The sequence below is a fragment of the Malaclemys terrapin genome, chromosome 1, assembly GCF_027887155.1.
Source record: "Malaclemys terrapin pileata isolate rMalTer1 chromosome 1, rMalTer1.hap1, whole genome shotgun sequence".
Classification (NCBI taxonomy): domain Eukaryota; kingdom Metazoa; phylum Chordata; order Testudines; family Emydidae; genus Malaclemys; species Malaclemys terrapin.
In genome coordinates this window covers 142,730,401-142,743,266 of record NC_071505.1, presented here as the reverse complement: position 1 = coordinate 142,743,266, position 12,866 = coordinate 142,730,401, and the positions used below count along the sequence as shown (strand labels likewise).

The following is a 12,866-nucleotide window of genomic DNA, read 5'->3' as shown; positions in this document are numbered from 1 at the left end:
GAACAAGGCATTTTGAAAAGACTAAAACAATTGGCGGAAAGATCAAACCAAAAAAGGTAAGATGAAAGAAAAACATGAAGGGCACTTGCTGGGAAGTGTCTTCTACAAATTTTCCGCTGTCTGGGTAGAAGCGAAACTGTGAAGAAAACAACAGAAACCCAGAGAGAGAATTTCCACTAAAAGATGCTTAGAACACGATCTCTGACTCCTCCTTCCTCTGTCTCCATCTCTTTCTGCACGTGCCTCAGTCTGATGCTGGTTTCTTGGCTGTGACGCATCTTCTCAGTGCTGTGAGGAAATTAGCTGCCCACCCGCATTATAAGGGCATCTAGGGAACAGGCTTTTCTCAGAACGAGAGAGAGCAAGTGAGAGAGCAAGTGAACGAGAGAGTCTGACCGACCCACTCACTTGTCCCCTTCTTTGTCCAGTCCATGCCTCATTCTCACTCATCCCTTGAAGCTTTGGATCCATTCTGGCGGTGAAGTGAGTGTGGAGACACATCCCCTTTGTCTCCTTGATGCCACCATGACATTGGCATTTATGCCCCTGTCTCTCACCCTCATGCTGCTGGTGACCAATGGTAAGGGGGGCTGAGTATTTTTGGGGGTGGAGGGTAGTTGCACTGGGGATATTTGGGGGTTTACTTGGTCCACAGGATTTTAGCAATTCAAAGCTGAACGCTTGGCAGATCTTGCTTTCCTGACCCTTCAGTGTTCCCTTATTCCCATATTGCTCCCCAGCCCTCCTCCATTCTCCTTGGCAGGGTCCTCTCAGGACAGGAAAAAAACTTCTCCACCCCCCATTTCTAACCCTCTCCCCCCCACCCCCACTCAGTTCTCTGTCTTGTTGCAGCCAGCAGTACTTCCCCTGGAGCACCAAAGGAGCAGAGGGGGGAGCAGAGGGTGTGGGCCAAAGTGGGAGACCTGGTTGTGCTCCCCTGTCACCTGAGTCCTCAGGAGCTGCAGAGCAGCTGGAAGCAGCTGTATGAGAAGACAGCTGTCCGCTGGGAGCGGCATGGGGAAAGGTAATGCAGGCTGCGAGGGTGGGGGTGCTGTGCTTTTTGATTCTTTTCCTATTTCTTCTCCTCTTCCACAGTCTTTGATTCCCATCCCCTCTCACTGCCTTTCCTCCCCTCTCTTTCTCTCTCTGTCCTAGTACTAACTCATTTCCCCCTGCTCATATCCCCAGCTCCCACAAAGAGCCCCACATGGTGCTGGAGGTGGAGTACAGTGGTCTCCTGAAAAGAGCCCGATCCATGATGCCCCGAGCCTCAGTTAGGGAAACTGGCTTCCGCCAAGGGGACTTCTCCCTCTGGATTGAGCCACTACTGAGTGACGATGCAGGCCATTACGAGGCGCTGGTGAGATATGGCAAGGAGACTCGGCGCTGCCAGTTGGAGCTGGGCATGGTGACAGGTACGAGAAGCTGGAGCCCAACAGGGATCCCTGGAACAGCAGGGTACTGTCAGTTAGGACCAAAAGTCCTGGGAGGGGAGCCCAGGACTGCAACAGCAGGTTAGAAAATGAGACGCAGCCTCCTGAGATTAGGCAACTCCCCTGTCTTCATCCCATGGGTTGAGAGCTCCAGAGAGGGAAATCTCTAGGTGATAAACACAAGGAAAACGGGGAGACCAAGGACAGGTTGGTTGTCCCTTCAATGCCCCGCAGAGAGGGGCTGGGAGCTCCAAAGAGGGAATGGTTTTAGGGCTCCCCTGTGACATTAATTTCTCTTTTCCCTTCTTCTCCACAGTGACTGTCAATCCCCCAGGCCTCCTGGTGGAAACGGAGCCTCTCTTGCTAAACTGCAACTCCAGTCATCCAGCTAAGCTTGTGGGGATGCGCTGGTTCCGTAATGGCAGCCTGGTCCCCATCTCCAGCAGGTTCCGTTCCCGCCATGGGGCTCTATCCATCTCCAGGACAACTGTAAGCGATTCAGGGCCCTGGCGCTGCGAACTCACGTACTCGGATGATGAGAGAGTTTCTGCCACATTCAACCTTCAAATTCTAGGTAACTCTGGCCTCCGACTCACCCTCTCAGCTCCCAGAGACCTCTGGCCTCTCACAATAGCCTCCTCCTCTCCAACTCCTGCCTTATTGTGAGTAGCCTCCTTGGATCTCTTTGCTTCCCTCCCTGCTTTCCCAGTCATGGCTCCCCTCTGTCCCAGCATCCCCTCCCCACAAAGGGTGGTAACCTCCTCTTCTGTTGCAGTTTGGTGGACCTCATACCACCTAATGTTGCCCTACACTCTTTGTTTTCTCCAGGTTTTGCTGGGCCAGCCTCTCCTGTAGTCTATGCTGCAGTAGGATCTGCTGCAAACCTTCCCTGCCTCCTGAACCGAGACCCCAGTGCTTCCAGCATTCTAGGGGTGTCAGTCCACTGGAGCCATCTTGCAGGAGGGGATCTGGAAATATGGGGCATCTCCAGGAATGGGAGCAACGGGAGCTTCACCCTCCATCTCCCTGAGGTGGGGCCATGGGACGCAGGGCAATACTGCTGTGCTGTCTCTGTCCATGGCACAACCATCACTAGGGATGTGACCTTGGCAGTGATGACAGGTGAGCAATGGAAGCCAAGAGGATGCCAAGGGCACTCTTCCCATCCAGTGGCTTTCACTGGCTTAGAGAAAATCTCCTTGCACACCAATGTGGTGAGTTTGGGCTGTTCTTGGCCTGTCCAGCCTCCCCATGGGGAGAGACCCTGTGTCTCAGCTTGGGCATTTAGCTGCACAGGAGTGGAGTCTCTCTGTCCACAGGATGCTGTGCTATAGGGAGGTTTCTCATGGTGGTTCAATTATTTTTCTTTAAGAAATCTGTCTTAAAGTAGGAAAATGGGGGGCGGGAGCCAGGGAGTCAATGAGAGACGGTGTGAGAGTGAAAAAGGAGGAACGTGACAGAGGAAGGAGGTGATGAAGGGGTGGGGCAGGAAGACGCTCTGCTTTCTTTGCTGAGGGTATTTCTGTTTCCCTCCCCCACAGTCACCCCGAGTATCAAAGGGCCAGTCGCTGAAGGCTCTCGTCTGCTGCTTATCTGCAGCCTCACCCACCCCAGGGGGCACGAGTACTTTCAGTGGAGGCAACTGAGTTCAGGCCTCAGCAACGGGAGCTCATTTGAGGTCACTCCCAGGAGCCCAGTAGTCCAGCGCTACTATCTGGGTTCCACCCTGGAACTGACCCATGTGTCCCAGGAGGATATCGGCACCTGGGAGTGCAGTGTCCATGGCTCAGAAGGGAGGCTGGGAGCTGTGGAATATGAGCTGTATATTACAGGTACAGTCTCCCCTGTGCCCAATTCCCTCCACTCCACCCCACTTCCATCTCCCTGTGCCCCAAGATCTATGCTCCACTTGACCAGCCAACATTTTCCAAACCTCGTCCATACCCCGAACTAGTCCCAACCCCCCTGACTCCCCACCCCCACTCTGCCAGACCAATTCTACTATTCCCTTTCCAATGTCAGCCCCCTCAGTGCAATCCCATCCCTTTCCCATTCCAATCGCCTCCCTTTCACTCTCCTTTCTAACTGTGACTTCCCCTTACAGGTGCCCAGCTCTCTGATCCTCGTCCCATTCTGGATGGGCAGACCTCTTTTGGCCTTATCCTTGTCCTCGTTCTCCTGCTTGTGGCCTCCATCCTGGCTTTGATCCTGCAGAACCGTAGGGTGAGTCAGTCCATTGCCCTGTCTCTGTCCATCTGTCTTCTCTCTCCAAGGCCATTGTTCATTCCTCCTTGGGCAGAACTGTCAAAGAAGTGTCTGAGTAGCATGACAAAGGGAGAGTGAATGGGAGAGCTGAGAGGGAAGAACCAGGGGGGAAAGGGCTGTGATTGAGCCCATCTAAGCCTGCCAACCCTGCTTCAGGTTGGGCTGTGTGTGCAGGGCAAAGAGGCTACATTGGGTAGCCTGCCAGCAGGGCCGGCTTTAGGCCGATTCGGCTGAATTGGGCCCCGCGCCAAGAGGGCCCCGCGCTGCAGCTGTCCGCCCCGCCCCCAGCTCACTTCCCCCTCCTCCCCTCCCCTGCACGCCCCGCCCCCTCCCCTGAGTCTGAGACGAAGCAGGGGCGGGCCAGCAGCACAAGGTAAGCTGTGGTGGGGGCGGGAGAAGGGCTCCGGGGAGGCGCGGCCCGTTCCCGCAGGCCCCAGCGGCTCTGGCCCGGCTTGGCTCCAGCCTGTCTTCTCCCCCCCCCCCCCCCCCCCCCCCCCGCGGCTCGGGTTCCCCCCCCCGGCGCGGCTTCCGCTGCGCGGCTCGGATCTCCCCCCCCCCCCCCGCGCAGCCCCCCCCCGCGCGGCTCGGATCCCCCCCCCCCCCCGCGCAGCCCCCCCCCCGCGTGGCTCGGATCCCCCCCACCCCCCCCGCGCGGCTCGGATCCCCCCCCGCGCAGCCCCCGCGGCGCGGCTCCCCCTGTCCCCGTCCCCCCCGCGGCGCGGCTCGGGTCCTGGGGGCGGGGCTTGCAGCAAGCTTGCTAAAGCTTGCTAAAGCCGGCCCTGCCTGCCAGCTCTGTCCTGGTCATATGCAGTATGTACTGGGAATATAGGAATTGCCAGGCTGGATCAGCCCAGTGGTCCTGCTAGCCCAGTGTCCTGTCTCTGACAGTGGCCAAGTGCCAGATGCCTTAGAGGAAGGGGAAAATATCCTCTAGTGGACAATTTATAGTTTCCTCTTAACTCCTATCAGTTTAAGGTCCTCTTGTGCCTTAAAGGATGAGGGTTTATATCCCTTCCAAACTATTGTGGTTGTACTTTCTTTTTCATAATCTGATCTAATGTAATTGTGGATGTTCTCAATTCCCATATAGATTAATAGATTCCAAGGCCAGAAGGGACCATTGTGGTGGTCTAGTCTGACCTCTTGTATAACGCAGGCCCTAGAACTTCCAAAGATAATTCCTGAAGCAGATCTTTTAGGAAAAACATCCAAACTTGATTTTAAAATGGCCAGTGATGGAGAATCTACCATGACCCTTAGTAAATTGTTCCAGTGTATGTAAATGTCCAGTACCTTTTTGAATCCTGCTAAGCTCTTGGCTTCCACATTATCCTGGGGCAGTGAGTTCCCGGGGCTCATTATGCAATGTGTAAAAACTCTTCCCTTTTATCCATTTTGAAATTGCAGTCTTTCAATTTTATTGATCATCTTTGTTCTGTGTTATGATAAATTCATCCTGACTGACTCACTCAGTTAGAATTTTGTTTTCCTCTAGAATATCCCTTCTTATTTCTCTTGTCTCTAGACACAACAAACTCAGTCTTTCATTAGGAAATCTTTCAAGGCCTCACATCATTTTCATCACTCATATCTGAAGCCACTCTATTTTACTATCTCTCTTTAGAGAAAGGGTGACCAGATAAGGTCATGTCACTAATTTTTCCTAGTGACATAGGAATAGCTCCAGTAGTATTCTCCATCCCATTCCTGTGCATGCTAATATTTTGTTGGCTTTTTAACTACTGCTACCTGGTGAGCAGAGATTCCCCCTTTCCCCCCTCCCCCCACTTTTTTCCCAATTACACAATGTCTAGGTCTTTTTCCATAAGTGGTTATGGTTAATTTAAAACCAAATAAATTGTTGGAGTTCAGATTGCTTTCAATGTGAATTACCTTGCATTTGCCTACACCAGTGGTCCCCAAACTATTGAGGGTCACACCCTTCCCTTACCCTGTCTGCCTCCAGGGCCAGGAGTGGGGCTGTGGCTTGGGGCAGGGAGATACAGACAGGGGCAAGGGGGTCAAGGCTGGGGCCACAGCTGGGTGTGGGCCTGAGTGGGGCCATGGCCAGGGGCCGAGGCTGGGAGCCAAGCCACGTCGAGGCTGGGGACAGGGCCATGAGTGGGACTGGAGCAGAGCTGGGGGTAGGGAAGGGCTGGATGGTGCTCCCTCCCCACACCCCTAGAGGCTGGTCTGTGCCCTGCCATGCCCTCTTTCTCCCCCCCTCCCCCAACCCCTCCTGGACTTTCCTCCATGCTATGGGCGGCAGGTATAATAGGCTGGGGAAGGCTGTGCTTCCCCCAAACAGCCCTGCTCATGCTCTGGCCCAAGGCCCCCAATGTCAGATGAAACTCAGTGTAGACCAGAGGTCCCCAAGCTTATGGTTCATCCATTGCCCATGCTCCACACACCTCTAGGGGGCGTACCTCACACTTTGGGGACCTCTGGTCTACACGGAGTTTCATCTGCGATTGTGATGTCCATTCATCTAGCTTTGATTCATAGATTCCAAGGCCAGAAGGGACCATTGTCATAAGCTAGTCTGACCTCATGTATAACACAGGCCATAGAACTTCCCCAGCCTAATTCCTGTTTGGACTAGAGCAGATCTCTTTAGGAAAAAAATCCAATCTTGATTTAAAAATTGCCCGTGATGGAGAATCCAGAACTCTGTGCTAGCTCTGTCTTCTCCAGTGTTGTTTAACTTAAATAATGTTGTGCTATATGCATATTTTGCTACTTCACTGCTCATCCCCTTTTCCAGACTAGGTAAATTTTTAAAATCACTGAAGGACCTAGGATCTCAAGTCACATTTTCAAAAGTGATTTAGGTACTTGGGGAAACTAAGGCTTATTGCACTTCAACAGGCCTTAAGTGAATAAAAATTGCCAAGTTGCTTCTGACAATGCTACTTCCAGGCTCCTAAGTAGGGTTCATTGAAAACTCAGTTTTTGACTACATTAAATTTTTTGCAAAAATTACTCTTTCAGAAACTTTTGACTTGTCACAGAGAATCCAAAATTTGAATTTGGAAATGCCAAAAGTGTCTCATGGGAGTTGTTGTTTGGGTGCCTCATGCCCCCATTCTTCTCTATGGGCCAAGTTTTGCAACCAGACTACCATCTTCCATGATGCACCATGGCTGTAGAACTCCCATGATGCACCACAATGGCTCAACAAGAGGGGAGATGTAGACTGACCAGGGTGCCTGGCCCATAGAGGAGAATGTGGGCATGGGGCATCCAAACTACAAATCCCATGAGTCACTGGTAGCATTTCCAAATGGAAAGTGTTAGTGTTTGGCCAAAAATATTTAGGTTTGATTTTTTTTTCCCACCAAGAAGTCAAAATTTTCTGTGGGGGATGCCCCCATTTTCTCGCCAGTTGTACGCCTAAGTCTTTTAGGCACTTAAAAAAATTGTACACATATAAACATGGTAGACACCTGTCCTAGTACAGAACCTTGTGGCACACCACTACTAACCTTTGGCCATGATGAAAATGTATCATTTATTCCTACTTTCTCTCTGTTCGCCTGTTTCTGATCCATGATAAAACTTAACCTTTCACACCATGCTACTTAATTCCTTAACAGCATCTCAGAAGGGACTTTGTCCAAGTCTTCTGAAATCTCCCCCCCCCCCCGTCGTCATGGCAACTGGGTCATTCTTTATTCATAATACTGCTGACTCATTCAGAGAATTCTAATAGATTAGAGTGGCATGATTTTCCTTTGCAGGCACTAGTTTCTAGCTATCAGATCATGTTCTTCTAAGGGTTTTATAGTGCTCTAATTATTGTTTCAACCAATTTTCCTGTTCTATGGTAACTTTCATGCTACAGTTTTTCTGGGGCTGAGGTCAGACTCACTGATGTGTAATTATCAGGATCAATGTACACTTGCTGATTTTAATGAGGCTGCATATTCTTGTTAGCAGCATCAGACCCAGGTCCCATCAACTCCTGGTGACTTTGTTCTCGGATCTCCTTTTTTCAGACTTTAGCCTCTCGCAGTGCCTCAGCTTTGTCACCACTAAAGAGCAGGTCTTTGTTAGGTATCCCCCCAACACCCATAGGACCCAATTATTCTCTCATAGGCTTCCTGCTTTTCGTATACTTTACTGGGGCTATGTCTACACTATTACAGTAAGTCGACCTATGCTACACAACTCCAGCTACATGAATAACTAAGCTGGAGTCAATGTACCTTAAGTCGAGTTACTGCAGGGGATTGACAGGAGAAACTCTCCTGTCAACTTACCTTATTCTTCTCATCGTGGGTAGAGTACAGGGGTTGACTGGAGAGTGATCTGTCAATTTTGTGGGTCTTCACTAGACCCGCTAAATCAATTGCCGGTGGACTGATCTCGGTGTTGATCCCAGCTGTAGTGTAGATGTAGACTGGCGCTCAAAATCTTTTAATATGAGGACCTCTTTTTCTATAATGGGGACTGCTCTCATCTAGCAGGGTTATCCCTATCCCTATTTCGCAATATAGAAAGGACAAGCCCCTGTTCATCACCCACCTGGAGGTCACAAAGCTCAAGCTGAGAACCCATGGTACACTTGAAGAGTAACGCCCCAAAGTGTACTTCAGTAGAGGTGACCCTGAACCTTTCAATACTATTAGAGCTATGTATCCACAGGATAGTGCTCCTGAGTATATTTTGAATGATTCAAGGTCTGGAAAGCCTGTCTCACCATGAGAGACTTAAGAAGCTCAATTTATTTAGTTTCACCAAGAGAAGTTAATAGGTGAATTGATCACCGGTTACAAGTATCTACACAGGGAAGGGATTTCTGATAGTAGACAGCTCTTTAATCTAGCAGAAAAAGGCATAGTAAGCTCCAATGTCTGAGTTGAAGCTAGATAAAAGGTTGCACCTTGTTTCTAATCTGTATTTAGCAGCAAGTGTGATTAACCATTGGAACAATTTACCAAGGGTTACGGTGGATTCTTCATCACTTGGAGTCTTTCAATCAAGACTGAATGTCTTTCTGAAAGATATGCTCTAACTCAACCAGAAGTTATGGGCTTGATGCAGCAATTCCTGGGTGGGTTCTCTGGGTGGGTTTACATAGGAGGTTAGACTAGATCATCATAATGGCTCTTTGCTCCTTTCATAGATTAAGGCCACCACATTAAAGGCATAACTCAACTATACACAGCATAATATCAAGCCAGCATTCTCCACAGGAAAGGGAACTTGACTATGGAGCATGACTCCTGGGTTGTTCTTCTCAGCTCTAGGAGAGGACTGGAGTATAGTAGTTACAGCAAGGGAAACTGGGAGTCAAGTTTCCTGAATCCTATTCCTGGTTGTGTGTGAGAGAGAAGGGTATAGTGGGTTAGAACAGGAAGAAGTAGAAATCAGGATTCCTGGGGTTCTCTCTGTAACCATCTAGGCCCCTGAGGGATAAGACCTACAGTGGCTATTCAGACCCAGGGGCCAGATGTAAGCATCATGCTGGGGCAGGATGGAGCCCATGCTAGATCCATTCCCCAATCATCTCTTCTTTTTCCCTTTCAGATATTCTCCCCAGCCTTCCCGGCACTGGAGCGGGTGGTTACCGCACCCACACCAGGGAATGCAGGAAAAGATGAAGGCCAGGAAGGGAAAAGCCTGCAAACAGAGTGCTGATGGAAGAGAAGGCACAAAGTCAATCAGAATGGCAAGCACTTTGATAGGAAAACAAGACTCTGCTACACAGCTGGGGGATGGGAACCATTCAGACTTGTCCAGAGGGCATGGAGGTCACATGGACACAGCCTGGGGACTATGCCACTGCTGAGGGAGTGGGAGTCATATGACAAAGGAGATGGGAGTCACCTGGGTGCAGGAAGGTTGGGATGGGGGGTTGTACAGGTTTCTGAGCTTCCTTTTCGGAGATGGAGGACTCCAGTGTTCATAACCTGTTTCACTTCCATTTGTTTCTCTCACACCCTTTGTCTCCTTTGGCCTTTCTCCTTCCTTGGAGGGGTGTGAGTGGCCTTTAACAGATGGGGAGATTGGCAGAGACCTGGCTCCCCTTTGCCCACAGGGCATTTAACTTCCCACTGCCAACTTCCCTCTCTGTATCCCATAAGCACCCTGCTCCGGCATTTATTCACTGGCACAGCGGATCCTGCAGCCAGAGATATTGCACTGTTGAGTTTTTGTTATAGTTTATTAGCACTCAGAAGAAAATATCCTGCAATAAAACCCCCCCACTGAAAACCCTTTGGTCTCTGTGTGCATTTGGGGTGAAATGGGCCTGTCTAGCACATTGTTTGCATCTGGTTGTCTGTGTGAAGCAGCTTCCCTGAAATCTGCCCCCCTTCTGTGGATTTCACTTTTATTTTTGTTTTCCTGCTGTAGATTGTTGGCTTCTGGCCTTTCAGGAGGGAAAACAAAATGGTACCAGAGAAGGAAAAGTTACACGCTCTATCCGTCCTTTTCTCTGTCTCTGTACCATTCACTCTTTCTGATGAGACGTCAACGCAAGAGCTCCTGACCACTCGTGATCATTGAACATCCCTATCATTTCCCCCCAGTGTGGGGCATTAACCTGTCAAGTGTCCCACACGAGGATCCCTGCCGGGTGCATCCATTTCACAGTCCCCAATGACATTCTCATAAGCAAAGTAGGGAAATGGGATCTAGATGGAATTACTATAATGTGGGTGCACAACTGCTTGAAAGAACATACTCAGAGTAGTTATCAGTGATTCACTGTCAAACTGGGAGGGCATATCTAGTGGGGTCCAGCACCAATGTTCCCTTTAATTTTTTTTCCATTTATGTGTGGAATAAATTTTATGTGCACCAAGGTAATGTGTGCATATGCACCACACATAGAAACAAAAAACCTAGATTATATATATATTTTTTAAAAGTTACCATAGGGATAATTACTCCAGCCAGGATAGGTTAGGCATTTGAGAACTCACCACTCAAAGAATTAAATTTAAGTGTAAGAGAAATAAAAATCATGAAATGCATAGACCAGTCAAAACACTAAAATAACACACTTTAAAAGAATAAAATTACAGAGAATATATGTGCATTGTAGGAAGTACCAAGAAGTAACAACAATAATACACTCTTACCTCCCAACAGATAGAGGTGTGTGTGTGTGTGTGTGTGTGTGTGTGTGTGTGTGAGAGAGAAAGAGAGCGAGACAGACTGTGTGACACACAGAGACTGTGTGGGCTGGCTGCTGGGGAAAGCTGGGCGCTATCTCTTTAAGACACTCACTGAAAGCTCTCCTGCTCTGAGTCCTGTTATTTCCCATCCCCCACTCTGCAGGGAGGAGGTATATGGACAGGGGTGGGTGTGAGAGAGAGAGAGAGAGATGGCTGCTGGGAAATCTCAGAAACAGTGCATTGTCCCTTTAAGAAAGGCACTCCCCCTTCAGACCACAGCAGCAGCTCCAAGTCCTCCTGACCCAGGCTGTCTTCTCTGCAGAGATGGGGAAGGGGGACACCCTGACATCAGCACTCTCCTTTTCCCCCCCACCCCCCGCTCTCCACAGCCAGCAGGAGGGTCCAGGGAGCAGCTGCAGGATGGTGCAATGTGGGGGGAGGGGCACCTGAGCACATGCTGCCAGCTGTGTGTGCTCTCTAATCAGCTGGGCAGCATTTGAATCTCTTCCGTACAGCCACCCAAGTATGCAGCTTACAGGGAACACAGTCCAGCACTATTCAATATTTTCATTAATGTCTTGGATAAGAGAGTGGAGAGCATGCTTATAAAATCTGTGGATGACATCAAGCTGGAAGGGGTTGCAAGCACTTTGGAGGACAGAATTAGAATGCAAAGTGACCTTGACAAGCTGAAGAATTGATCAGAATCCAACAAGATGAAATTTGATAAAGACAAATGCAAAGTACTTCTAGGAAGGAAAAATGAAATGCACAATTACAAAATGGGAAATAACTGGCTAGGTGGTCATACTGCTGAGAAGAATCTGGGGGTTATAGTGAAAAACAAATTGAAAATGAGTCAACAATGCAATGTAATTGCAAAAAAAGCTGATCTAAATCTGGGGTGTAATAACAGGAGTGCCATATGTAAGACACAGGAGGTAATTGTCCTGCTCTACTCAGCACTGGTGAGGCCTCAGCTGGAGTACCATATCCAGTTCTGGGCACCCTACTTTAGGAAAGACGTGGACAAACTGAAGAGAGCCCAGAGGAGAGCAACACAAATGATAAAAAGGTTAGGTTTTCTAAATCAAGTGGAAAGACTCAGTTTTTTAATATGTTTAATCTTGAGAAAAGAAGATTTTTTGGGGAGGGGAACCTGATAAGAGTCTCAAATATGTTAGTCTGTTATAAAGAGGATGGTGATCAGTTGTTCTCCAGATCCACTGAAGGTAGGACACAAAGTAATGGGCCTAATCTTCAGCAAGGGAGATTTAGGTTAACTATTAGGAAAAACTTTCTAACTATAAGAGTAGTTTAAGCTGTGGAATAGGATTGCAATGGAGGTTGTAGAATCCCCATCACTGGAGTTTTTAAGAAGGGGTTGGACAAACACCTGTCAGGGATGCTCTAGGTCCTGCCTCAGTGCAACTAGCTGAATGTGATGACTTCTTGAGGTACCCTCCTGCCTTATGTTTCAGTGATTCTATGATTCCTCTTTCTTTTCTTTCTGTTTGGGAGAGGAATCATTCAGAGTATCAACATATGAAACTTCATTGGGAGGATAGGCAAAGCTGAGATGGGGGTGTTGTTTTGCTGGAAGGTATTAATGACTGCCATCAAGTGGTTCTTTAATATATAGACAATTACAGAAGTTATGTCACAGACAGACAAAGGAATGTCATCAAGTTGAGGGTAGGGCCTTGCTTTCTCAGCTAATTATTTTATTATTTCAGTGAAAAAGAGAAGACATCGCTGATCGCTCCCTGTGTATTCCTCCCTCCTCAGGAGTTTGGAAGCTTCATATATGTAAACCACTTTGAGATCCTCAGAGGGAAGATATTATTGAAGGGACAAGGGATATTAGGGTTTTAATGAGTCACTAGCAGTTGCCCCAGAGCTCCCAAATGACATATCCCAAAGACCATAGTCAGCACAATGCAGCATAAATATGGGCAAATCAGTCATTTTACTATTCAATTGTCATCAGCTTTACCAAAAATGTGATTGTTTCACCACTAAGTGGTATCCCAGTTTGTAG

At 48.8% G+C, this 12,866-nt stretch overlaps 1 protein-coding gene across 1 annotated transcript; it reads left to right on the top strand.

The window, feature by feature from the left end:
- The first annotated feature begins 464 nt into the window (after positions 1-464).
- Positions 465-9,895, top strand: LAG3 (lymphocyte activating 3). Its single transcript, XM_054041791.1, has 8 exons — positions 465-580; positions 853-1,024; positions 1,189-1,415; positions 1,750-2,007; positions 2,262-2,555; positions 2,975-3,265; positions 3,538-3,656; positions 9,231-9,895. Exons 1-8 carry the CDS (start codon positions 526-528, stop codon positions 9,339-9,341), a joined length of 1,527 nt encoding a protein of 508 aa, XP_053897766.1. The 5' UTR covers positions 465-525; the 3' UTR covers positions 9,342-9,895.
- The last annotated feature ends 2,971 nt before the right edge of the window (positions 9,896-12,866 follow it).